General features: G+C 51.3%; 2 protein-coding genes across 4 annotated transcripts; one reads left to right on the top strand and one right to left on the bottom strand.

Moving 5' to 3' along the window:
• Positions 1-546: 546 nt before the first annotated feature.
• UCP2 (uncoupling protein 2) lies at positions 547-7,356 on the top strand. Of its 3 annotated transcripts, none has more exons than XM_057749580.1 (9): positions 547-685; positions 1,513-1,669; positions 2,339-2,548; positions 4,005-4,227; positions 4,383-4,593; positions 5,567-5,761; positions 5,843-5,944; positions 6,409-6,589; positions 6,909-7,356. In XM_057749580.1, exons 4-9 carry the CDS (start codon positions 4,102-4,104, stop codon positions 7,021-7,023), a joined length of 930 nt encoding a protein of 309 aa, XP_057605563.1. In that variant the 5' UTR covers positions 547-685; positions 1,513-1,669; positions 2,339-2,548; positions 4,005-4,101; the 3' UTR covers positions 7,024-7,356. The 3 variants fall into 3 exon arrangements, with proteins under 3 accessions (XP_057605563.1, XP_057605561.1, XP_057605560.1); XM_057749578.1 differs by having other exon boundaries at positions 2,307-2,548; XM_057749577.1 differs by lacking the exon at positions 2,339-2,548.
• A 3,327-nt stretch (positions 7,357-10,683) lies between these two features.
• DNAJB13 (DnaJ heat shock protein family (Hsp40) member B13) lies at positions 10,684-23,861 on the bottom strand. The gene is made up of 8 exons (XM_057749581.1): positions 23,761-23,861; positions 18,950-19,053; positions 17,735-17,896; positions 14,796-14,953; positions 13,694-13,807; positions 12,499-12,612; positions 11,452-11,528; positions 10,684-10,837 (listed from the first exon to the last, which is right to left on the bottom strand). The coding sequence occupies exons 1-8, from the start codon at positions 23,826-23,828 to the stop codon at positions 10,684-10,686; spliced, it is 951 nt and encodes a 316-aa protein (XP_057605564.1). The 5' UTR covers positions 23,829-23,861.
• Between the last annotated feature and the right edge of the window lie 3,022 nt (positions 23,862-26,883).

Raw genomic sequence — 26,883 nt, 5'->3', positions numbered from 1 at the left:
ACCTGCGGCGGGAAACCCAGCCCCGCCCAGCGGCCGTTGGAGGTCACCTGCCACCTGCTGCTGCAGCCCGGATTGGCTCCTTTCCCCGGCCCCGCGGCTCCCTTAACCAATCGCCAGCGAGGCCGGTTGGGAGGCCCCGCCCCGCGGGAGCCCGCGCTGGCGCCTGGGGACAGCGGGCGGTTTGCCGAGTCACGGGTGGCCCAGTTGGGAGTAGCGGGCTGGGCCCGTGAAAGGAGGGAGTGCTCTTCTACCTGAGCCTCTGGGCGCTGTTAGAAAGAGCCCTGGCTAGAGGCTTGTATGACCCTGGCAGCCTCTGCTTCTTCCCGGGCGTCAGTCTTGCCTTCCTTACCATGATGACCCTGTGGGGGAACAAAGGGGCTGACGCGAGGATCAGCTCCCGGAAATGGGAGTGGAGGAAGGCGCCGAGGGAACCCTGGGCGTGGCGGCCTCTGCGGGAAAGGCGGCAGCTAAATGGTCGCCTTGCAGCCCTGGAGCCCGCAGGCCCCGCCCCCGCCCCGCAGGCCCCGCCCTGAGACCGAAGTTGCCGGGCACCCGGCTCTTCCTACCCCTTTCCGAGCCCGGCCTGCCGCGCCTTTGGGTCGAGTGCTATCTGCGCTGCGTGGACGCGCCCTCCGCCCGCCGACAGACAGAGCAGCCCGTACTCGCTTGTTCTCCTTGCGGCCCGGTGAGCCCGGCCCTGGCCCGCCCCAGCCCTGCGCCCGCTATACTAGCCCTACTCCCGCTACCCCGGCGGAGGGGACCCGCGCGCCACCTCTGATTTCCCTCCTCGCCTCCCATTCTATTGTATATGCTACCTTTTTGTCTTTTGCTGGTTTTCTTTATCTCTATAGTCTCTCTCTCTTTTCCTGTCTTGCTTTTGTTCTTTAACTTTCGCGTTGAAATGGCTATAATATAAGCCTTCACCCTTCCACTCCCTCTCCTCAGCCAGGGTGGGGGCCTTCAGCGATGACCAGAATGACCTCTCCCACTCCAGAAGGCCGCAGGCCACTCCTGGGGGTCTTTCTGCTGGCAGGAGGCTTTGAGCTCCTTGATGCGGCCTCAGCAGGGCCCCCTCCAGCACCTCTAAGCTCCTCGAAGCCCCGCTCTGCGTCCTAGTGGACTCAGCGAGTCTCTGACCCATTTAGACCGACCCCCACCTTCCACACTCCCACTCACCAGAGTCTGCTCTGTTGCGGGATGCTTCTCCACAGTCCTAAGTTCCACTAAAGCAGAAATCTGGAAGAGAGCTATGTGTAATACTAAGACATCAGACGGGGCAGGGAGGACTCCTGGGTTCATCCCCTCCTCCAGTGTGTCCCCCTCTTCCAGTGTGTGCACTTAGTCCCCAGCTGCCCTGTGGGAAATGGACCCTGCTCCCTATCACCCCCCCACCCCCCCACAACGACTGAGTGTACTTATGTGCCTTGGGTAGATGGCCCTTTCCTTGCTGGGGTGTGGTCCTTTAAGGCCCATTTCCCTTTCTAAACTCTCCTCCTTTGCCCTCACCTACAGGACACATAGTATGACCATTAGGTGTTTCATCTCCCAGCCGTTTTCTATGGGAAACCAAAGGTATCAGGCCATGATAGCCACTGGCAGCTTTGAAGACTGGGATGCCTTTAGAGAAGCTTGATCTTGAAGGCCTCAGCGTGAGACCTAACGAAGCCGGGTAAGAGTTCATTCTATATGAGAGGTCTTCTACTGCCTCGGTCCTGTGGTCTAGGGGCAGGGTTAGCAGGACACTGACAAAAATAACTAGCACCACCATCCCAGTAAAGTCATTCTTAGAGTTCACAAAGCACTTTCATATATACCTGGTCTCATTTTGGCCCTTAAGCTGACCTGATAAGCCAAAGATGGTAATCCCCATTTTACAAAGGACAGTGAGGCCCAGGTGGGACAGAGATTAGCCCCAGGTCACCCTGGGAGTCAGCAGCAGAGCTAGGACAGGAACCTGTTGTTCTAACTACATATTGTTGACTCAAGCTTTTGACTATCCTTGAGATTGTGATTAGTAATCAGGCGAAACTGGTTATTTGCTGGGGATTGTAATATATGATTAACTCTTTCTAGTTAGGCCTGAGTTTAATCTTCTTAGTAGAAGGGACCTTTGCCTCCATACCCATGCCTCTGAAGGACCTGACTTATGGCAAACCCAAGGCAACATTCAAAATGACAACTTAGCTTTGCATTTGTCTCTGAGGTGGACAGGGGCTGGGCCTTATTCTTTGGCCCTCACAACACATTGCAACTCAGATCAAGGTCAGGACATGATTGACTCATGTCATCATGTCTCTGATGCCCAGAAAACAGATGCCATTTGCCTGAACCTTCTCAGAACCGTCATATTGTCATAAGAGAACTTGGGTGTTGGACCTCCTCGTGAAAGACCCTCCTGTGCCTGGAGCTGAGAAAACAGCAGGAAAGAAATGAGCTGGGCACCAGTGCAAAGCAAAGCATAAGCTCTGAAGCCTGCTGACAGGACTCTCAGTTCCCTCTTCAGTAACATCGAAGTAAGGGCAGGCACCTAACAGGGCTGCACTGATGAGTAAGTGAGCTAATAGAATGTGCCAGGCAGAGGGGTGAGGAACGGTGTGGAGCACTTCCTGGGAAATGAGGATGTCTGAGCAGGGACTCTGGGGTTTCTAGAACACCTTCATCAACCCCTTCTGCTTGAGTGCCAGTCTTCACTGAGCCTTATGTAGGCCAGGCTCCAGGGAAACATGAAGAAGGCCAGCAGTTGAGTGGTGAGTAGCCTCTAGATTTCCCTGTTTGCCCAGCCACCTCGGATGAGAAGCCCAGGAGGAAAAAGCGTGGTGAGCATTTTGTTTCATGGATCCGTGTGTTCACAACTGACTGCCACCACATCATTCCTCTGCCGGCCAGCTTTTTACTCCCAGCCCCAGCAACAGGGGCAGCCAATTAGGTGAGGCTCAGAGCAGCCACTCCTACATAGGCAAAGAAGTAAACTCGGGAGAGAAGGAGGTCACCCTCCCCCACTGGGGTGTTGGGCTCACTTCCTTCCAAGGCAGGGGAGGAGGGCGTTGCTCCAGTTCTGAGAACAAAATGGAGGTTTTGGTTTCCTTTGTCAGTATAGCTCTGACCTGTACTTCCCCGTCCCTACTTCTCGTGAAGTCGTGGTTCCCCCTATATTATAGGAGGAGAGGAAACTGGCCAGAGAGGAAAGTTTTCCCTGTATTACACAGTAGGCCCCAGGGGTGGGGAGGGGGGCGGCGTCTATGCACTTATTCTCAGCCCTGAGAATTGCTCAGTTATCCTTCAAGGCCCCGCTAAATGTTACCTCTTGTCTTTTCTGATTACCCATGCTTCTCTCCCAGTGGAGGTGGATGTTCCCTCCGTTGCACTTTGAGAATACGTACTGTGAGCCCCAAATGCAGCTTGCTCACCTGCCCACCCCCTGTCCCAGACAATAAGCCCCCCTCTAGGGTAGATATTGTCTCCTGCGTCTCAGTAAGCCAGTGTGCAGGCTGGTGGGGAAGAGAATTAGACTGAATTGAAGGAATTGAATAGGTCTTGTTCACTCCTTTTCTTCTAGACTTGGTTCCCGACCCATAGGAACCTCCTGCTTAAGACATCCAGGACATAAGCCTGTGGGTTTGTGCCTGTCAGGTCTTGGTCTAGCTGAAGGCTTTTCCCCACTTCTGCCTGCCTTCTTAGACAGAGCTACAGAATCAGGAACGTGGGTATCAGTGAAATCTCTGCACCCAGAAGACAAAGGGCTGGGCCAGTGCCTGTTTGTGAGGTAGCACGAGGATAGCTGTGATCCAGACCCCCCAGTGGTGAAAGGGAGGACTTCTCAGGCAGGAATTGCTTCTCCAGCCCCTATTTGAGTACCTCTGGAACTCACCCCTATTTACACGCCAGGGGCAGCTCTGAGTCCTTGCTTAGGGAGATGGTGCTATCCGGGAAGGTGGGGGTGGGGTAGTGAGAAGGGAGGGTCTGGAGGTTCGGCTGCTGATGGCCCTTCTCTCTCCTTGGCTTAGATTCCGGCAGAGTTCCTCTGTCTCGTCTTGTTGCTGATTGAAGGTGTCCCTTCTCCAGTTTTTCTTCATCTTCTGGGAGGTAGCAGGAATCGGCATTATGGTTGGGTTCAAGGCCACAGATGTGCCCCCCACTGCCACTGTGAAGTTCCTGGGGGCTGGCACAGCTGCCTGCATTGCAGATCTCATCACCTTTCCCCTGGATACTGCTAAAGTCCGGCTACAGGTGAGGAGATGAAGCCTGGGGTTCTGGTGGTGGCTGGTCTGCTCCCTCCCCGAGACACAGCCTCCTCAAGGGCCAGTGGGGTTTGGGGGCTGTAAACGTTAGAGCATAGGGATGGCAGGAGAAGGGGAGGGCAATCATCTGCCTTGGCCTTGCAGATCCAAGGAGAAAGGCAGGGGCCAATGCAGGCTGCGGCCAGTGCCCAGTACCGTGGGGTGCTGGGCACCATCCTGACCATGGTGCGCACCGAGGGCCCCCGCAGCCTCTACAGCGGGCTGGTCGCTGGCCTGCAGCGCCAGATGAGCTTCGCCTCTGTCCGCATCGGCCTCTACGACTCTGTCAAGCAGTTCTACACCAAGGGCTCTGAGCGTGAGTGTGGAGCTGAGCCATAGGCCTCTTGGCCTCTTCTCAGTGATGGTTGATCCTAGTTCTTTTAGCTGCACAGTTCCTTTAGGCCCCAAGACCTCTAGGAGGAATTTCAGATCAGAGGAACTGAGAACTAGAAGGGTCCCTGATTCTTCTCTTCCAATGAGTCCTGAACACCTGGGCTGTGTCAGGCGCTGAGCAGGGCATCGTCTCATGATAGTCCTCACAACCACCTCAGGAGCCGGTGGTATCATCCCTGTGTTACAGATGAAGAGGCTGAGGCTTGCTGAGGCAGGGACTTGGCCAGGGGCACACAGGGGGAGCCAGAAAGAAAACACACTCGGGGCTTTTGCCTCCAAGGCCATCACTCTTCCATTTCACCTCAGCATGCCATGCCCACCCTCCATTTTACACATGTGGAAACAGAACCCAGATCAAAACGTTGACTTTTCCCAAGAGCACGTGGCAGGGAGAAGTAGATCAGGGATGAGACCCCAAGTCCTATGAGTCCCAGTCCTTGAGAAAAGCCACTTCTCTTGGAGCTTTTCATATTTGTCAGTGGAATTGATTCTTGGGAATTCCCTGCGGTCCAATGGTTAAGACTTTCACGGTCAGGGCCCGCATTCAGCCCCTGGTCGGGAACTAGGATCCCGCAAGCTGTGCAGCACTGCCAAAAAAACCCAGCTGATCCTGATTTGGGGCTGTTGAGCAGGTAAAATGAAGTGAATGAAAATGCTTTATGAAAGCATTAAGTCTCATTTTGTCCTGCTCCTCGCTCTGTCCCAATGCGCAGCACGTAGTAGGCACTCCCAATGATATACTGTATGATGCAAAAAGTTCTTAGAGCAGAGCTAGTCTGTGTCTTATTACCAAAAGTTTACAGTGAAGACAGATTACATTGACATGGTTTTGGTGAGAAGAGCTGGAAAATGAATGTAAGCTCAGCTGGCTACTGACCCCCATGGTTCTCCCACAGATGCTGGCATCGGGAGCCGCCTCTTGGCAGGCAGCACCACAGGTGCCTTGGCTGTGGCCGTGGCCCAGCCAACGGATGTGGTAAAGGTCCGGTTCCAAGCGCAAGCCCGGGCTGGAGGTGGCCGGAGGTACCAAAGCACTGTTGAGGCCTACAAGACCATTGCCCGAGAGGAAGGGTTTCGGGGTCTCTGGAAAGGTGTGTACCAGGTGTTTCCCCTTTCCCATCTTCCTCTTGCCCTATTCCTTGATCTCACATAGGCAAACTTTCCTTCTGTAGGGACCTCTCCTAATGTTGCTCGTAATGCTATTGTCAACTGTGCTGAGCTGGTGACCTATGACCTCATCAAGGACACTCTCCTGAAGGCCAACCTAATGACAGGTGAGTCAGGGTAGATGATGCTGGATCTCACCTTCCCCCAAACCAGGAGCCAGTGTGGATCTGCCTGGAAACCACATGTTTTCATCCCACTTCCCCTTTGCTCACTGAATTGAACCCAACTGGGGGAAAGTTTCCACTTTGCACATTTGAGGCACTGAGGCTAGACTGGCAAAGCGACTCAGAGGCACTGGCAGAGGTCCCAGCTACAGTCTCTGGGTCTCTACAACCACAAGACCTTAGCTACTTAAATCATCTCTTTTGGGGCTTCCTAGGTGGGGCAGTGGTTAAGAATCCTCCTGCCAATGCAGAGGACATGGGTTCGATCCCTGCTCCAGGAAGATCCCACATGCCATGGAGCAACTAAGCCCATGCACCAAAAAAAACAAAAGTTAAATCATCTCTTTCCTTCTGGCATGATGGGGTGAGGAGTCCTGACTGCCTCCCCTGCTCCTCCTCCTTGGCAGATGACCTCCCTTGCCACTTCACTTCTGCCTTCGGGGCGGGCTTCTGCACCACCGTCATCGCCTCCCCTGTCGACGTGGTCAAGACGAGATACATGAACTCTGCCCTGGGCCAGTACCGCAGCGCTGGCCACTGCGCTCTCACCATGCTCCAGAAGGAGGGTCCCCGAGCCTTCTACAAAGGGTGAGCCTCTGACCTACCCCACCCAATTCCAGGCCTCCTGGCCACCTATACCTACCTATCACACAGGTGGGAGAGAACCACCGAGTCAACTTTCTGGTCCTGGTCCTGGCATTCTCATGCTTCTTAACTTCTTCCTCCCAGAGTCATTGTCATGTTAAAATGGAGACTCACAGAGGGCGGGGACAACTCTTGCTCACAGGCCACAGCTCCATTCCCTGGGCTTTGGGACAACTTCCTTTGGGACAGAGCATGTGGGTTGGATTGGATGCCAGGGCCCAGCAGGGTAAACGAGAGATGACCTGTGTTTTCTCCCCTCTAGGTTCATGCCCTCCTTTCTCCGATTGGGTTCCTGGAACGTGGTGATGTTCGTCACCTACGAGCAGCTGAAACGGGCCCTCATGGCTGCCTGCGCTTCCCGGGAGGCTCCCTTTTGAGCCTCCCCTGCTGCTGACCTGATCACCTTTGGCTTTGGCTGCAGCCTGGCCCTGCTTCCCTTTTCCTCCTTCCCTCCTTCCCTTTCCTCTGTCCCCATCCCTTCCTTCTGATCCCGTTCCCACCAACTCCCTTCCCTCTCCCACACTCCCACTCCTCAGCTCCCTGTTGCCTCTCACAGTCCCGATGGAGTTGACCGCAACTGACACTGGGAAGCCTGGCATCAGCCAGGATTTCAAGCCCTCAGTCCCTTGAAAAGTTCAGCCTGACTCTTTGTTCCGCCTCCTGTCCCTTACCCCAACTAGCACATCACCCATAAAACAGGCTCAACCTTGGTTTCTCCTCCCTCTCTCTGTAACCAGAGGTCTTGGTCTTAATGGGCTCTTTTGGCACCTGGTGGGCAGGGGAGGAGCCACGTGACTTGGAAAGCGGGGTGTGACCCATCTTCCTCCAGCAATCCCATCTGGGTGAAGGTCATCTGGGTCTACTTCTCTTTTCAGGCCAGGCCAGGGCTGAGATGGCAAGTAAAGGAATGGCCTGGAGTCAGCAGTGGTGCTCTCTCGCCAGACCACTTGAACTTTAACTCATCAGTGCCTGGTACTCTAGCACCTGCCTTTCCAACCCCCACAGCTGGCCCTGGGCCTGTTAATCTGCAAAATGAGTGTTCCTATTTGGCCTGCATCTCCTGTGCTGCTTGGAAGGTTTAGTGGAACTTGGAACCCTTAGATGCTGTGGGCTTATTTTATTCCACTTTACAAATGGGAAACCCACCTCCCCCGAGTCCCAGGCCTAGTGAGGGTAAATTAGGCTGCTTCCCATCCTCCACAGTCACACCTTTAGGAGGCAGTATAACTGCATTGGGTGGGGCAGGCCGCAGAGCAGACACCTGGCCTCAGCCTGAGGAGTCTTTCCATTTAGGGTCTCACCCTCACCCCAGGCTAGAGATCCCAGGGAGTTGGTGACAAGCCATGGTGTAGCCTCCCTGTCCCTCTTCCTACCAACTTTCTTCAGCCAGGAAAGCAGGTGTGCGGGGCTACTTCTGTTTCAAGGGTTAGGGCACTCTGAGGTTTCACAATTAAGCCATCCAGGCCCATTTTATAGGTGTCTGAAGAAGCTGAAGGCTGAGACAGGTCATGCAGGCAAGGACACAGGAAATCAGCAGCTGAACTGGGACTAGGACTCCGATTCCTCCCTCCCCCTGTGCCCTCTTTCCCCAGGGGCCAGTGCTGGGGTCCTTCAGGAATCCCGTTGGGCAGTTGTGGAGCCAGGTCCAGAGAACATGACCTTCCTGTTGAAGTCAGCTGGTGCTACTGTGCCTTCCCCACTGGTCAGAGCTGGAGGCTGGGCCCTTCAGTGCTTGGGCAAGGGGTCCAGGATATTAGGGTCGTGGAGAAGGAAAGAGGGCCCAGGATTCCTCACCTTATTTTTTTTTCTTTATTTTTATTGAAGTATAGTTGATTTACAGCTTTACCTTCTGAGCTGAGGTCTCATTGTCTCCGAGAGGGACAGGGTTGGGTGCCATGAGTCAAGCCAGGGTGATGGTAGCAGGGAGTCAGCTTAAGTGGAGGACCGCGTCAGCGTGCCAGGTACACCTTAATTCTCACATTAATCCTGTGAGGCAGGCTGTTCGCTGTTTTGCACCAGAGGAAACGGGCACTTTGTTGCCCTAGGCATTATCTGGCTCATTCACCAGCTTTATGTTTCAGACACTGGCATGGACACGAGGCCACCAGAATTGATCATAGTTCTAGGCATAATCCTGAGACAATGAGGAGCTGGGGAAGGTAGCGGGAACCACTGGACAGCATACCAGCAGGCCTCCGTGACTCCTGAACCCTGAATGCCTATAAAATACCTGACTCACAAGGTAGCACTTAAGATCACATTGAGCTAATAACAATCTCTTAAATGGCTCTCACCAGGCCTGAAACCAGGCTTCCCTGAGTCTCACTGTGAGGAAGAGGTTAGGAGCTGGCCTAGAGGAGAGCTGGAGTGCCAGAGTTTCACAAGGCAGGCCCTCATCTACTTGCTTTCTCTCAGAACAGGGCACCTACCACCACCTCCACCTGCGTCCTGCCTCAGGGCAGAGTCTGCTTTACCCTTCTGGTGTCCGCTTATGGCGCCCAACCCTGTCCTTGAGAACTAAGACCTCAGGTCAGAAGTAAGGTGAGGAATCCTGAGCCTGAAAGATAGGGATTGTAAACAGCCTCGGAGGTGAAGTGATTTGCCCAAGGGTACACAGCTGCCAAGTAGAACACCTGACTTAACAGCTGCGTGCTCTTAACTCCAAAGCCCACATTCTTTAAATGAGCCCTGGGTCAGATTGTACATCTCAAGTTCTGCTTTCTCCCTGATGTAAAAATGGCTGGCTGGTGCTACGGAGTCCCCATTTAAGGAAAAAAAAAAAAAAACCCTTAAGCTAATATGATGCTTTGAATGGTGGAATCCAAGCAGTTTGGATACTGTGGGGCTCTTTTCTATACCTCTTTTTTTGTTTGTTTGTTTGTTTTTTGGCCTGGTTGTGTGGCTTTTGGGATCTTAGTTGCCCAGCTAGGGCTTGAACCCAGGCCCTGGCAGTTAAAGTTCTAACCACTGGACTGCCAGGAAATTCCCTCTGGCACCTCTTAAGTCACTCCATAAAAGTGGCCACCCTCTCTGTTGTAAGCTTGGATCTCTCCTAGCCCTAACCCAGACTCTTAAGCGAGGGGCACCTCCCCTGGCACAGAAGAGGTGCGTGCCGCACTGTTGTTGACTGATGGAAGGCAGACTGGGGAAGCAGGTGTGGTCTGCGTAGGCCCAGCTGGGCCTGGAGGCTGGCACTCCCACAGGCCGCAGGCCGCATCGGTAGCAATGCTGTAACCCTGATATCTAAGCAGTGAATTCCCCAAGCACTTTCACACCAATGAGCAGCCTGAGGAGGGTTATGGGCTCTGCTTTACAAGAAGATGGGTAATCAAAAGGGTCCGTGGCAGGGTTGGGAGCAGAGCCCAGCTCTGAGACTGTCTAGAGGCAGCCCGGAATCCACTGCACAGACAAGGCAATGGGGGCCGGCAGGGCAGAAGCCAAAGCCATTTCCAGCACTTGTGTTGTTTGTGCTGCCTCTAATCTAAGCAGAAGGAGGTTGTGGGAAGTGGCCTTCAACGGTTCTGATGGCAGCTTTGCCACTGAGCCCTGTGTGACCTGGGGCAAGTCTTTTGTTATCCTTGTGCTTCAGTTTTCCTGAGTACAATGTGTATCACACTAGAGACTGCCCTTCCAAAGACTGTGTGTCATGAGAAAGAGCTGGGGACCCTCAGAGACATATAGCACTGCCCCCACGCTATCAAGGTGGGAGCACAGAGGCGCTAAACCCTCGGGGACCTGGCCAGGCACACACAGCCAGGACAGGCTTCCAGGTGCTCAGCTTCCTGCGCCCTGCCCTTCCCTCTGCTCCATGAGAAGGGCTGTATGAAGGTCTTCTCCCTCCAACACACACTCTCCTGGGTGTAGCTGGAGGATAGGAAATAAAACTTTATTGTATCAGTTTAAAAGTCCCATATCCAGTCCTCACATCATGTCTGTGTGGTGGGCTGGCTCCCCTGCACACCCAGAGGCTGGAGTAGGAGTGGGGTCAGGCCCAGCTAGCCTTCGCCTCCCCTGCTCCAGGCCCCAGCCCACCAGAGTTACGTCAGCAATGCCTGGCGCAGAAGCTGCTTCTTCTGGGGTGTAAGGCGGGTGGGGAACTGGATGTCAAAGAAAATGAAGAGGTCTCCCTTCTTGGTGGGGTCCTCTGGCAACGGCATCCCTTCACCTGGCACCTTCTTGAAGTATTTGGGACTGAGACAGGGGAGGATGAAAAAAGAGGGCTCAGAGGGCACGGGCACCCCAGAGCAACACATCGGCCCCTCCCTGCTCACATAACCTCAACGTGGGGCAGTCACCCGCTTCCAAAACCGGTGGAGCGGAGAGGAGCCTGGCTTGTTCCATTCAGTGTCTCCCTGAAAACCCACTTACACTGAGTCTCTGATGGAGGATCCCAGGAATCTCATTTTAGTTGGGAAACAGGACAAGGAGGGAAAGAAACTGAGCAGTCCCTGGGTTGGAGTGTGGAGTGTTCAGCTGCTTCCCATGCAGAGGGCCTTGCTTGGAAAAGGGCTTAGGGGATGCAACTCAGAACTCTAGAAGTTCTAAAGGATAAAGGCAACAAGGGTTTCCCAACACTGGGAAACTCTCGCCTCACAATGGCTTTATGGAAGTTAGAAAAAGACACTCCATTTGCCAAGTGAATGCAGCCCACAGTTTGGCCAGAGTGGGGGCTGGATTTCAATCTCTCTCACCCCTTTGTGCTGGGTGCAGCCTGAACAACTGTACCAGGCCGGCCTGTCTGACACACTCTCTAAGGAGCAGGCAGCCCTTCTCCTGCCTATTGGGGCCCAAGCAGATGGACTCACTGAACGATGTCATTGATGGGGATGCTGAGCAGACGGTCATCTAGGGTCTTCACCTCCACAGTGCAGCAGGTCAGAGCCTAGGGGACGTTAAGGCCAAAGGTGGGAGTGGGGAAGGTCCCCATATCCATACTGTTTAGAAGGCACTTTATGACTATTCAGTGCCAGGCCCTAAGCTGGGCCTCAAGAAGACAAAAGGATGTTCAAGGACTAACAGGTGAGTGAGCTGGGCAATCACCTGCCCTCAAGGAGTTCATAGTCTGGGAGATGAGTGATGTTGATACATGTTATGATAGAGGGAAGTAAAGGGGTCAGTGGGAGCCAAGGTGGTGGGTCCCCCACACCATTCTGGGGTGGGGCAAGAGGGCTCCACATTGGTGGTAGCAGTGATGAGAGCCTTAAAGGGTGAGGAGCCTGCCAGTTAGACAAGAAGGGGCAGATGGCACTCTAGGCAGAGGGCCCAGCATAAACAAGAGAATGGGGATGTGAAAAAATGCACCCAATGGGCAGGAGCTCTTAAGTGGCAGTGGCTGGAGTGCAGGGGATGAGATCAGCAGGGGCCAGATAGCAGAGGGCCTCGGATGCCACGCGAAGATGTTTAGACTGGAGTGGCAGGGTCGATGAGTTTGTGGAAAGACCCCAGTTGGGGACATGCCTGAATGAGATGAGAAGGGAGGCAGGAAGGCCACCGAGGAGGCTGGGCACACATCCGGATGCACAGACCTCGACAGTGGGGATGAACGAAAGAGGACCAAGTGAGAGACGTTTGGAGGTAGAATTGACAGGACTTAGTGCCTCACGGGGTGGGGTGGAAGAGGGGGAGGCGTGGCAAAGTCTAGGCTGGTGCCCAGTGTCTTGCTTGGGTTGCGAGGGCACAGAGGGGCCGCTCACGCTCAGGAGTGAAGACAGACAGAAAGGTTTTGTGTCGCACTTACCACGTTCTGAAAGCCTGCGCCATGCAGCGGGGGAGAGGAGAGTGAGGCCTGCTTGCCTCGGGGCCTCCCGTGGGGTGGGGGCCCCGCTCTGATCGGCCCGCCCCTTGCTCCTCACCTTGCCCAAGGGGACGGAGGTCACAAAAAAGAGGTTGTCCTTCTCCCTGCGGAAGCGGGGGTGTAGCTTTTCCTTTACGATGAAGATGATGTCAGCTGGGATGATGTTGGGACCCTGGGCAGGGAAGGCCAAGCAATGACGAGGACTAACTGGCTGTGTGACTTTGGTCAAGTTCCTGCCCCTATTGTCTCCATGTCTTCATCTGAACAATGAGGGGATTCGACCAGGGTTTCTGGAAGGGCCTTTCCAGTTTGGCCTCATAGCCCCTCCTCTGAGAAGCCTACCCCAAAGAATCCCGCTCCACCTCCATCGCCCTCCTTTACTGAGCAGCCCAAGTAGACGCACGCAGCCGGAAGGCAGAACACGGCACGGGGGTCAGAGAACTGTCTGCAAGTCTGTCCTGCCAAGCTTCATTAAGTCCCAGAACTCTGCTGGGTCTCTTCTGGGCACTGGGGACAGAGGGATCAGACTGGCCACCATCCCCAAGGGTTTCCAGTCTAGTTGGGGAAACAGGCACAGAGTGAAACCTCAGCAGGCTCAAGAACCCAGAGGTGGGAGCTCAGAGAGGCACTGACCCAGGGGGGAGGTCAGGGAAGGACGCCCAGAGCAGGGAGCATTGGAGCTGGGTCTTGAAGTGAGTTTTTTGGAAGTAGGTGTTTCAGAAGTGAGAAAGGGAGCAAGAAATACGAGCAGAGGAATTCATCTCTCTTGTTCCCAAAACACCATCATTCTGCCTCTTCTCAGGACCTGACGATTCGGCATGCCTTGGACAATAATTTTATATTTTTATTTAAATAAGTATTTAATTTAAAATTATTATAAACCAGTGGTTTCTGAGTAGCTCCTACAGTTGGGCTTTACTCATAGAACACTAAAGAAAATCAGGAAGAACACTGATATTCGGACTGGATTCTCCTTTCAGCTCTGGTGCTCTTGCCCAGGGCAAGTCCCTTCCTTCTCTGGGCCTCAGTTTCTCATTTGGCATAATGAGGAGAAGCCCTGGGCTACTCACTCACCAAGGCATTGTGTGAGGCTCTGTCCCCCTGAAGGGGGGATCAGCTCACCCACCCTGCAGGCTGGTCTCCCTTCCAGACCAGGTTCAGGGGGCAAGAAAAGCACTGCCTCCTTCCCCCTCTCAGTCTTCCCACCACATGAACCCAGGTGACTGACCTGAGGCAGCTTCCCTTCCTCTCACCTGGTCCCCTTCCTTCTCGAAAGTGATACGTGTGCCCTGCCTCCAACCAGGCTTCACGTCAATTGTGAGGATCTTGTCCTTGATGGTAGAGGAGTACCCATCTTCGTTCAGCACCTGTGGGTGAGGTGACAGGGGAGGGAGGTTTGTTCAGGATTTCCCAGGTGGCCTTTCCACACGGGAAAGATGCTCCATGGGGCCTGTGCTCAGCCCAGTCCTCCAGCCCTGGGGGGAACCTGCCCGGAGCCATCACCACTCCCACCCTATTCCACTGGAACCAAGAACTTCTGGCGCCAGGGTGGCAGGGCGTGTCACGGGGTTGGGGCCGAAGGTGCCAAGCGGTCACCATGAGGTGGTCAAGGCCACAACTCCAGGCTGAGAAATTACGTGGCCCTGGCTATTAACAGACACACGATGAACAGGCACTCGCTTCTTCTCCCACCCCAGAGGCTCTGGCCCTGAGTGTCCGGCAGGTCTCTTAATCCTGAAGGAAGAAAGACCATGGTGGTCGACATGGCTCAGCCTCCCCCAAAGCATTCCTCTGTTATGTCACTCATCTATTCCCCAAGCACATACCCAGATGGGTGCCGTCGGTGAAAAGCATGGCTATAGCTGGCATCTCCTCTGCTGGACAAAAGTATGAGGGGCCCTTGCTCCTGTGCTTAGCACAGGGCTGGACCATGGGACAGGGCCAAGCCAGGGTCTTCAACCCGGCCCACTCCCTATGCCCACACAGCTCCTTCTTACTCATGAGGCACACACCCAGAGGGTATGGTCGGGTAATGCCCAGAAGGCAGAATTCAAAGGAGACCCCTCCTATCCAGAGCCCTCCCACTTCCCCCAGGGATGGAGCCAAAATCAGAAGAAAGGAAAGAGCCCATCCCAGGTAGGAGCATGCGGAGGGGATTCCTGCATGAGGAAAGAACTGGGCTAATACCCTCCACTGTCCCTTCCAAACTTCAGATTTTAGAATTCTACCATCTTAGGTCTCCAAATCTAAGATGCCATGATTCTGTGAGAGGCCGTATTTGAGGTCTCCAGTTAGGGTCCGGGAGGAGGTGACCAGTAGGTTGGAGGGCATAGAAGGTGGCTCCCTAGTACTCACCCTTCGGGAGATCTTAATTTTCTTGGTGCAGCCAAAGAATAAGTCCTCCAGGGACAGGTAGAGGTCTCGTTCAATTGGGGGGTCCTGTTTCTTGACCCCTCGGCCCCGGAGCCCACCAAAGTTCGAGTCCACTTCATTTCCTTCTGCATCAAAAAACTCTGCAGGAGGTGAGGAGAGGCAAGGAGTAAGAGAAATTGTGTCCAGAAACTCAGATTCACAGATAATCCCCCCACCTCTTCAGTCCCCAAGTATAATACACAGCCTCCCATTCCCACCTTGCAGACTTGGCCTGTTTGGTCAGTCCAGGGAGCTGTCCTTGTAATAGGGAAGAACCTTTGCATTCTGTTACAAGTTAATCACTAAAGGGATGTTGCCTATAAGCTTAAATTATACATAGTAGCCCATCTCTGGGAACCCTGCCTCCTAGGTAATGAGCATTAAGCTAAAATACCTTTGTTTAGCTCACAGGAAACGTCCTGACCACACTCACCTGTGAATGACTGCAGGAAAGAAGAAATGAACACATCCCCTCCTGAGGCTGACCAGAACCAGGAAATATTTGACTTTACTCCCTCCTCTTCTAGTATAAAGGAAGCCTGAATTCTAACTCAGGCAAGATGGTTCTTTGGGACGCAAGTCCACCATCTTCTCGGTCTGCTGGATTTTCAAATAAAATTGCCATTCCTTGCCCCAACAACTCATCTCTCAGTTTATTGGCCTGTCCTGTAGCAAGCAGTACAAGCTTGCTCAGTAACATCCTCAATCACAGATCCAAGGACTACCATCTCTTGACGCGCTGCACTGCTTCATCCCCCACTTTGGACTCCCTTCACCCACACTTCCCTTTTCCCCTCCCCCAACCCCAAGGACGCGCTCTTCCACTCTGGCCGCCTCAGGAGAGAGAGGAGCGTCCTCTGGTGGCAGTGGCTGGTAGTGCCAGGAATGATGTGCTGCTAGCTTTTGTGGAGGAGGGTCACAGCATGCCGGCCCTCCCTACCCTTCCCCAGGCTCCATTCCTCCTCACTGTTCGGGCCAGCCCAAGACCTCCAGAGACCCCAAACTCAAGTTTCCACAAAGCCAGCAGCTGAGATGGGAGAGAGGCTGGGTTAATCCCTGACAAATTAGAGAGGTCACCAGCATGTCCACGAACAGCCCAGCGCTACAGCCACAACCGCTCTTGCTGCCCCACCTTCCATCCTAGAGCAGAGAGCCCCTGCCCTTAATGTGTGCTGCACTCGTCCGGGCTTCAGGTTCTCAGTCTGTGGGGTGGAGTGACATGCCTGACCTGCGTTTCACCACTAGGATCAGATAACAAGATGACCACGAACTGTGTGTCAGGTGCCATTTCCAGCTCTTCGCGTTAGTATCTTGTTGGCCCAGAGAGGTCAAACAGAACACTCACAGTCCCACAGCTAGTAAGTCGCAGAGGTGGGACCTGAACCCAGGAAGATCTGACGACAGAACCCATGCCCTTAAACATGACGCTTAATGAATCCCTTTGTAAACTGCAGTCAGGGGTCACTATCATAATTAAGATTTCTGTACTCTGCCTCTCGTGGTTAGTGCCACAAAAAGAACTTCACAGGCCAGAATGACCTTAGGCTAGGGAGGGCAAGGCGGTGCCACACTCTGTCCCCTTAAGATGTGCTGGGTCGTCGAGGGTCCTGTGAATTACTGGGTCCCCTCTTACATGGTTGAATTCATTTGTTTGCCCAGCACCTACGGTGTGCCCCAAAAGCCAGGTCACAGGAAGCCCAGCCCCTCAATTCTGCAGGGAGATGGGACACCAGAACCCCCTTGGGTGAAGCACTGTAGCAGGATAGCTCCTGAGCACTGCCTGAGGGACCCCCATACCATGAATTTGACCTTCCATAATGAGCGATGTCCCTGTTAGCTCTGGTTTGGCTTCTGAACAGCTTCTTCTCCATGCACCTGTTCTTGCCCATTGTGTGGCATTTTTCTGACTGCAAAGCCCGTTTTCATAAAGATCATCTCATTTGATAATGGCCTATGAGCAACTGGCTGTTTAACAAATGAGGAAGCTGAGGTTTCAGAGAGGTGAAGAGATTTGTCCAGAATCATACGGCTTATACGTGGTGGTGCGTGGATTTGAAACAGGCCCTCTGACTCTAAGTCCCTTGCTTTTCCAGTTTCACATGGAGTTTATCAACTCAGCTTCCTCTGGCAGACAGGTGAAGGCAATGCACAGCAGGAAGGGCCTCTGAGATGGACCTCTGAGCAGGCTGCAGCCCACCTAACACATCAACATGAAGAAGAGGAAGAGGAAACCTTTGAAATTCAGACAGCCTGTAGTGCAGCCTGGGAGAAGGGGCTGGCGGAGCCAGGCAATGAATATCTAGACTCCGTGAGTTGCTTAACTGGAGCGAGGAAGACAGGTCTGAAAGTGAACTGTCCTTGAAAGGTGATTCTGAGCCTTGGAAATCAGCTCTTTGTCCGTTTTCCTCAGACTTGGAATCATTCACCCATCTGTCCCTGTACTTATCCAACACACACTTGTATAATTATATCTTATGCAGCCATTAGAATGAATAAAGTAGATCTGTATATAATATAATATATAATAAGATAATCTCCAAGATATAAGTGGAAAAAAATCAGTGTATACAATGTGGTCCCATTTCCTTAACAAAATAAAAGGCTATATAAAAATAAAAATAAGCTCATAAATGATAGAATATTTCGAGAAAGATGCATAAACTATTAACAATGAGTGGCTGCTTCTGGAGAAAGAATGGAGGACTGGAATTTATTTCTGTTTCAATAAATTGTTTTTTTTGTTTTGTTTTTATTTTTCACCATGTACTATATATATATATGCATATATGTACATTTAAAGTAAACAAAACTACTCAAAGAAAAGCATTTTCTACAGCTATGCCCTTCCCCATTAAGGCAAAGGGGCAGGCAGGACCTCTTACCATTAAAGGGGTTATCTCCCCCGAAGAACTCATAGAAAACCTTTTCTGGGTTGCCGTGGAAGACGTAACCAGTTGTCCATGGGGTCTGGGATCCAAACTCCAGAGGAATTCCACCTTTCAGGCCCTCCTCGCCGAACTTGTCGTAGATGCCTCTTTTCACAGCTGTGGATGTGTGTCACCTTGAGGAGGGATTCAGCTAGAGCTGGAGGGCTGGGAAGCAGGAGGTATGGAGCAGAGAGGAAGGGGTGGGGCCAAAACAGCCTTATTTCTAAGGTGCCTGCTGCCTGGCAGTCTTTGGAGGGAGACTCTAGAAGTTAGGGGTTTAATTTCATCGTGGGTGGGCCTAGGTATGGCCCAACAGCCCAGAGAAGAGATGAGAAAGACTGAAACTTGCTGGGGGAGGGGTGGGGATTGGAGAAGAAACCAAGGGACTGAGGGTTGGGCTATCATCCTGGGGTCTGGCTTAACTCAGTCATCATAGCTACTGTCTACTGTGGGTAAAGAGAATTCTAGAACCCTGAGACTGTAGGAGGTAAGAACTCTAGGCCTTCCAAATTCTAGGGTTTGAAATCTTAGCGAGTCCAACATCCTGAAAACTTGGGGCTGGAGAAACCTTAGTGACCTTCTGGCCATTCTTCTGCACAGTATCCATGATTACAGTCTCCAGGAAAAGCTCCTAGGGAACCCATGTGGGTGCTGCCTCAGGCAGGGGCAGGGGATCTCTCTCCCCAGGCTTCAGGTTTCCATAGGAGAGCGTTCCTAATCACAGACCTATCTCTGTCCCTTGGTACATATGCGGTCCTCAGGGAGACAGAGATTTAGCTTCTTGGTAATCTGGGAATAACCAGATGTGTCTGCCTCAGCCTTAGTCAAGAACCCCGGGTGGCAAGCATCTCACTCTGCATCCCTGCAGGGGACGGGTGGGGCATGGGGTAGTGGAGGAGCCCTGCCCCAGGTTCTGCGCTGCTGAGACTCAGGGAGCACGTCAGCCTAATCTGGGGGTTCCCCACACCATGTCTTCCACCTTAGCTTGTGTCTACTGAGAAAGGCAGTTATTCTGTTTTCTTTCTCTGTTTAGATTCTGGGCAGGGAAGAGGAATGCTTACTCTCTGTTGGGCCCCTTCGGAAAGCCCAGTGCTCAGAGATGTGAGGAACGATGCTAACAGAGACGCAGGACAGAGGAGCCGCCCGCCATGCTCAGCCCCAGTCACTCACGGTCGCTCAGCACATCATAGGCCTCTGCTATCTGCCTGAATGTCTCCGCTGCGGATGGCTCAGTGGACCTCAAAGGGTGGTTCTTAAGGGCAAGTTTCCGGTACCTACAGCAAGAAGGGTTAATACGCTGAGGCACAGACCAAGGTTCAGAGCTGGCTCTGCTGTCTGCTGCCTGGTGGTGTCCTGGAGCTTTGATGTTCCAGCTATAAATCAGGGCTGTGGTGGCCAGGCAGACGCATCACTCGGATCCCCTGCAAGAGAACCCAGTGTTGGGAGCATGGCTGACTGACAGCCCCAGCAGCTGCCCTGCTGGCCATTTGTGCTGAGGCTGCACTGGCCCCAAGCTGCTCCCAGCCTATGCCTAAGCCTGGTGGGGTAACAGTCCTGGGCCAGCTCTGCAGGACCCAGGCCTTCTCCAATGCCCAACTTCTGCTTGAGGCCTCCTCCATTTTCTTTGGACCACACAGTAGCCCTCCCTACCCAGCCCTTCCTTCCCTCTCTCCTTTCACAAGTATCAGACCTGCACTGTGGTCTGAAGGTTCCCTGACACATTCCTACTCCCCCTTCATCCTCACAGGTATTTCCCTCAAAAAACACTTCTTGTACATCTAATCCTGTCTTGGTGCCTGAACTGACACACAGGCTTCTTGGGAAGATTAGATAAAATAAGATGTTAGAGGGCCTGGTATAGAGAGGCACTTGGCACCGGTCAGATCACCTCGCTGTCTCCCTCCTCTGTACGCCTTCTTTCCCCCATTTCTGTGTCTGTCCAATCCCACCAGGCAGTGATGCAACACCTGCAGCATCTGGGGGTCTGTTTCATCACGTCCCAGGAAGGAAGAGATAGCACGAGCTGGTGATTTGTGGCGAGTTTAATACGGGACCATATACCAAGGTGTGAGAGATGGGGAGGGAAACCACAAGGGACAGCACAATCCCTTGAGGCTGGGAGTCCTAAGGTGCCTTGACTGCCCATGAGCCTATAGCAGAGAGGGGAGGGGGAGGTTACTGAAATCCCGCAGGAGAGAGTATGTGGACAGGGCTTTGGCAAAAGCTGTGATCTTCGATTCAGGGATATAGCCAACCTGAACAAACCCCATAAGAAGGGAGCTGGGAATAAATACCCCAGCCCCACCTTGCTCCCTCCCAATCTCCTGCTTTGCGCTCCCTTTCGCAGGATGCATCAGGAAGCCTGAAGGCCAGGAAGTCTACTGATGCAGGTCATGGCGCCAGTCTCCCAGAGCAGAGAGCAGGGTGCAGAAAGGTGGGGAGGGGGTCTGCAGGAGCAAAAGGAGGGGACCCGCACAGCCTCCTCAGTCACTTGGTACAAATGTGATCCCATATACCCTCCACTGCGTCAGAGTGCATCTCCTCAGCCCTGCTCACACCCTCTATGCTGGTGACCCCAGAGCTTTGCCGTTCTTCTCACTGCACACACACTCCATAGACAAGCTCAGCTGGCCCACAGCTTCGAGCACCAGCTACGTGTTGATGATTCCCAAATCTCTATCTCAAACCAGTTCACTCCCCTGACTCCAGACCACTGTACCCAGCTGCCTACTCAGTATCTCCTCTCCAGTGTCTCACGGGCTCCGCAACTTCAGTGAGCCCAAACACGCACACATCTTCATTCTCTAATTTTTTTCCCATTTGTCCAGACCCTGTAGTGGAAAAGCTGAGTATCTTTGACTCCAGGTTCTCCTTCGCCCCCTCCACACCCATCCCATCAGTCGCCAAGGCACGTTGGCTTTTTTCTTCTAAAAAATGTTTTCTTCCTGATTCTTCATCCCCACAACTATTGCAGAACTATGTCTTTGCGTTTCCAGTTCCCCCCCTCCAGTCTATTCTTTTTTTTAAAATTTATTTATTTATTGGCTGCATTGGGTCTTCGTCGCTGCACACGGGCTTCTCTAACTGGGGAGAGCAGGGGTTACCCATTGCAGTGTGCAGGCTCCTCATTGCGGTGGCTTCTCTCTTGTTGCAGAGCAAGGGCTCTAGGTGAGTGGGCTTCAGTAGTTGAGACACATGGACTCAGTAGTTGTGGCTCACGGGTTCTAGAGCACAGGTTCAATAGTTGTGGTGCATGGGCTTAGTTGCTCCGTGGCATGTGGAATCTTTCTGGACCAGGGATCCAACCCATGTCCCCTGCAATGGCAGGCAGATTCTTAACCACTGCGCCACCTAGGAAGTCCCTCTCCAGTCTATTCGGTGTGCTGCCACCAGTTTGATCTCTCTTTTGATGCTTCTAAAATGCTCCCTGACCGAGTCACTTTCCTACCTAAACCCTTTACTGTTTCCCCCTTTGTCTTCAGCATAAAATCCAAATGTCTCTAAGATTCAACTTCTGCTTCTCTCTCTGCCTTTCTCACTCACAGCTCTCCCTCCCTGCTCCCACGACCTGTCCTGTCCTTCTCTCCAGGCTCCAAACTCTGTACACTGCACTGCTCATGCCTTTGACATTCTCCTCCTTTTACCTGGAATGCTCACCTCTCTTCAGCACCTTTCATCTCCTCCTGGCAAATATTTATTCATCTTTCCACATTCAACTCAGGGGTCACCTCCTCCAGGATGCCTTCCCTGACTGCAGCTTCCATTCTAGATTAGATTCCCTTTCCCACACCTGCTGAGCCTTTGATCTCGATATTTAGCACGAAGTGCTCCAGTTGTTTGATGGGTCTGTCTCTCCCACCAGCCTGTGAGTGAGTCCCTCCAGTTGCTGTGTCCGGTAGTCTGTGTCCTCAGCGCCCAGCACCAAGCACAGTGAGTAAATGACGTGAACTCACAGTCGCAACAAGGCAGTCCATTTCGCTATGGGACCACTCGGTCTTTTAGGCAAAGCTTTCTCTTACTGAGCTGGGTCTGCTGTTCTGCGACTCTGCCTCTATCCACGAGGGTCCTGGCTCTGCCCTTGGGGGCCTTACAGACAGAATCTGCTCTGTCTACCTTGACAGACTTGAAGGCAATTATCTCAAGACTCCCTGAGACTTCTAAACCAGCCCTTCTCAATTACAAAGGTTGCAGTCAGGGATGAGAATTGCAAGAAAACAGTAAGTAAAAGTAATGAGGTTTGAGAATAGTTCAGTTTTTCATATAAACTTGAGTTGTTTTAAGATTATCTCTGTAGTAACATCACTGTCATGCACCTGCTTTCCTGAGTGGGAGAGAAAGGGGTGAAGTCACAGCCCAGATGTGGCAGCCTAGAATGAATGCGTGAGCAGTTAATAGCTGGGCGATTATGAATCATCGTGGTACTTTTCTTCATTATATGAGTTTAGCCTTTTTTGGGGGTGGGGGTCAAAAATCTAGGTACTCCCATGGGAGAGTGTGTCAAACATGTGACTCATGCCTTAAGAGTTGTTTCAGGGGAGAAAGGTTAAGGACTATTGTTTGGAGCATATATGGTTCTTTCAATCACTCTTTGTAAGACGTGGTTTTAGATGCAAATGATTGCTGAGCGTTTTCATGCTCATTACCTTATACAGTCCTATTTCAATACCACAACAAGTCCTATTTTTTATTTTTATTTTTTTTAAGAGATGGGAAAACTGAGGCTCAGAAAGGTTAAGCAATTTGCCCAGGTCACACAGCTAACAGATAGGAGAACCTAGGTTCAGACCTGGCTCTTTCGGCCCTCCCTCCTTGTGACCTTTCCCTAGACAGGTCTCACTGGCCAATGGAATGCTGTGAACAGTGGGTGACATCCACACACTGTCCTGAATTGTCCTCTAATTGATTCGTGAGTTTGTGTCTTGTTTCTCCAACCACACTGTAGACTCTCTCCACTCACCCCACTCAGATCCCCTGCGGGACTTGACCCACGGTAGACAATTATAGCAGGCAAGGTGTCTGAATACTGGCTCTGTCGGTTACTAGGCACGTGGCCTTCGGATGATAATGGTACCTATCTCTCAGGGCTGTTGTGAGGATTAAATGAAATGATAATGGCAGGTTCTCAGAGCAGCATCTGCACAATTCAATGAGTGCAGCTATTATCACTACAACCTTAGTTAATTAAATTGTCCTAGAGGGCTCCTTTTTTCTTTACCCTACAATGATCCAGTTAATAGCTAAATCCATTCTCTCTTCTCTCTCCAGCCCACTGCCCTGCTTCAAGCCTCATCTTTTGCTTTGATTATCATGACAGCTTCTGAAGGGGTCTCTCTCCTTCCAAGATCGCTTCCACATGCCCTGTTTGTCTCCCTCTGTAATGTTCATCAAGCTTGCTGTGGCAGTCAACATCTGTATTCATCAACAAACTTAAGCTACACATCTGTCTGATTCACAATTATATCTCCAGCCGCTGAGACTGCACCAAACCCATAGGTGCTCAGTAAATACTCATCAAAAAATATTTTTTCAAAAAATGTGCTGATTCCTGTCTTAGACTTTCTTAGAGATACCACAAAGTCTCCAAGACTTGATGGAATCCTTCAGAGATGTAATATATTCAATGCCAAAACCCCATGAGGACAGCCAGAATAAAATTTGTAATATATACATCTGGCCAGGTCACTCCCCTATTCACAATCCTTTGGGTCTCCATAATATTACGGGAAAAGTCTCCTTTGTTCCCATTTTATTGCTAGGAAAACTAGGGTATCCGGGAGAGCAGACAAGGCATCGAGGGTAAAGGATGATGGATTGGGAACCCTGATCCAGTGCAAAGCCAGGACATAGGTGAGAGAGAAGCATGAGAAGGAACAAGGTCAACTTTGCCTGCCCTAAGCTGTGCAGGAAAGCTCAGTTTGGGAGAGAAGAGGGTGGGGCCTGTCCCAGCACAATCCAAAAGCCTCCCTCCTGCCCCAACTCACGCGTTCTTGATCTGGGCATCTTCTGAATTGCGAGTGATCTGGAGCACAGAGTAATAATCCTGGCCCATGGCTGGCTGGTTGTCAGTCGGTGGATAGTCCTGACTCCAGCGAGTCTGTTAGTCTGCGTTCCTTGGTTGCCCCTGACAACCGCACAGGGGCACTCTGGGAGTTGTAGTCCTTCCTGCCTAAGCAAACCGCCTTCTCAGCTGTGCCTGTAGAAGAGGGATGGAGAAAACTGGGACTGATTCTGTGAGCCTGATAAGGGTCACTCAACTCAGAAACCAGAGAGTTTTTAAGGAGAGTAGCAATTGGTTTTAATTAAAAGTTTTCAGAACAAATAGATTAGGCTATTTTTAAAAAATGAATATTTTAGAATGCTTTTAGATTTTCAGAAAAGATGTGAAGATAGTAGAGTTCTCATATACCCCATACCCGGTTTCCCCTATCATTAACACATTACATGAGTATGGTACATTTGTCACAAATATTAACCAATATCGATACATCATTTATAACATAACTCCATACTTTATTCAGATTTCTTAGTTTTTACCCTAATGACGTTTTGTTTTTTGGCTTTTGGTTTTTGTTTTTTCCTGTTCTAGGATCCGATCCAGGATATCACATTAAACTTAGTTGTGGGGATTTCCCTGGTGGTCCAGTGGTTAAAACTCTGCATTCCCAATGCAGGGGGTACAGGTCCAATCGCTGGTCAGGGAACTAAGATCCCACATGCCTCATGGTGTGGCCAAAAAAATAAATTAAATAAAAATAAACTTAGTAATCAAGTCTCCTTAGGCTCCTCTTGGCTATAGCTGTTTCTCAAACTTTCCATGGTTTTGATGACTTTGACAGTTTAAGGAGTACTGGTCAGGTATTCTGTAGAATCTCTCTCCATTGGGATTTGTTTGACGTTTTTCTTAAGATTTAGATCAGGGTTCGGGTGCTTTGGAAGGAAGACCACGGAGGTAAAGTGCCATCCTCATGCCATCAGGTCAAAGGTACCATCACCACGAATTATCACTGTGGATGTTGACCTTGATCACCTGCTGAGGTAGTGCCTGTCAGGTTTCTCCTCTATAAAGTTTCGTTTCCCCATTTCTGGACTGTACTCTTTCAAGGAGGTCATTTCACAGCACACTCTTAAAGAGTGGGGAGTTCTGCTCCACCTCCTTCAGGGCAGCAGTATTTCCCACACACATCCCACACCCAGTCACCAAGCTCAGACCATTTTTCCTCCTAGACGTCTCTCAAGCTCCCCCTCTGCACTTCCTCCTCCTAGCCATGGCTTTGCTTTGGCTTTCATCTTTCAGCAAGGCCACCACGACTTCCTCATTGTCCTGCTGCCTTGTGTTACCCTGCCAAGACCCACTCCACTTGTAATAGGGGCGGAGCAGGTGCCATCAACAGCGGTCCCACTCAGCCATTGGTCAGCATCGCAGGGGGCCCCTCCCTCTCCCCTTCCTCTATATAAAAGGGGCCTGAATTTGTCCTGAGGGAAGATGGGTTTTTGAGACATTAGTCTGCCATCTTCTCTGTCTGCTAGCTTTCCAATTAAAGTTGTTATTCCTTGTCCCAAAAACTTGTCTCCTGATTTATTGGCCTGTCGTGTGGTGAGCAGAGTGAGCTTGAGCTCCATAACACACTCACTGCCCAGAGTTCATCCAGGCTGTTTATCCTGGCACACAGGTGCCCAGCCATCTGCTCCCTCCTATCTGCTCTTACTTCTCACACCCCACCCGCTAGTCAGAATTCACTACAGCACTTGCAGATGCCCCACAAACCATCTCTCACATTCCCCTGTGCTGCCACCTCTGCTCAGACCCTCCCACCACATCCACCACTGACCCTTGCTTCGACCCAGCTAACTCCTACTTATTTCCTTCCTATGAAATAGTTTACATGCACAAAAGAGCAGCATTAGAAGATTTGTTATTGAAGGACTGTTGCCCCTGTGTGCCCCTCCCTACCTCTTGCATTTATTTTGTTTGTTTATTTTCGACTGCATTGGGTCTTTGTTGCTGTGCGCAGGCTTTCTCTAGTTGTGGCAAGCAGGGGCTACTCCTCGTTGCAGTGCACAGGCTTCTCATTGCGGTGGCTTCTCTTGTTGCAGAGCACGGGCTCTAGGCATGTGGGCTTCAGTAGTTGCAGCACGCGGGCTCAGTAGTTGTGGCTCATGGGCTTAGTTGCTCCACAGCGTGTGGGATCTATCTGGACCAGAGATCAAACTGTATCCCCTGCATTGGCAGGCAGGTTCTCAACCACTGTGCCACGAGGGAAGTCCCTCTTGCGTTTCTTTATCATTTTACTACTATGCATGTATCTGGTGGTGTAAATGTTTAACAGGCTCACCAGAAGGAAAAAAAAAGTAGTCCTGATTTGTAGCACTTGCCAATTTCTCCCAAGTTGGCACAAGCCAGCTCCACATACCACTGCATGTATCCCAAACAACATATTTACCTTTTCATATTTTTTAAATTTATATAAATGGTATCATTTATGCAAATGGTATGTGTTTGTGCGTGTGTGTGTGACTTATCTTCACAGAGGTTGGATCTCATTCTCTGCTGATCCTGAATATCTGGGCATGTGCCTCAACTCTGCAAGGTAATATCAGACAGTTTTCTGATGTGGTGATTCTAATTTACAATGGCAAAATAGCAGTGTGTGAGAGTTCCTTTCTGCTCCACATTCTTACCAATTCTTGGTGTCAAATTTTTAAATGTTTGCCAATATAGGTGTCAAATAGCATCTCATTATGGATTTTAATTTACATTTCTTGGTGGAGGTCTTTTCATTTTTACTGGCAATTTTTTTTCCTCTTTGTGAAATGCCTATTTACATCTTTTGTTCATTTTTCTATTGGGCTATTTTTTGTTTTTTTTTTTTTACAAATTGATTTGTGACTCTTTATGTTTTCTTTTATGTTTCTTTGTTGATAATATAAAATACAAACCCCTTCCACCTTGGAGTTGCCTTTTTACGTTTTTTTAAGTGGGGTCAAATTTATCAATCTGTTCCTTTTGGGTTATAGTTTTTGTGTCTAGTTTAAGAAATATTCCCTATGCAAGGTCATAAAGATCTTCACCTATATATTCTTCCAAAAGTCCATTTTACTTTTAA

Source organism: Hippopotamus amphibius, chromosome 9 (genome assembly GCF_030028045.1).
Source record: "Hippopotamus amphibius kiboko isolate mHipAmp2 chromosome 9, mHipAmp2.hap2, whole genome shotgun sequence".
NCBI lineage: Eukaryota > Metazoa > Chordata > Mammalia > Artiodactyla > Hippopotamidae > Hippopotamus > Hippopotamus amphibius.
This window is presented reverse-complemented; position numbering and strand designations above follow the sequence as displayed.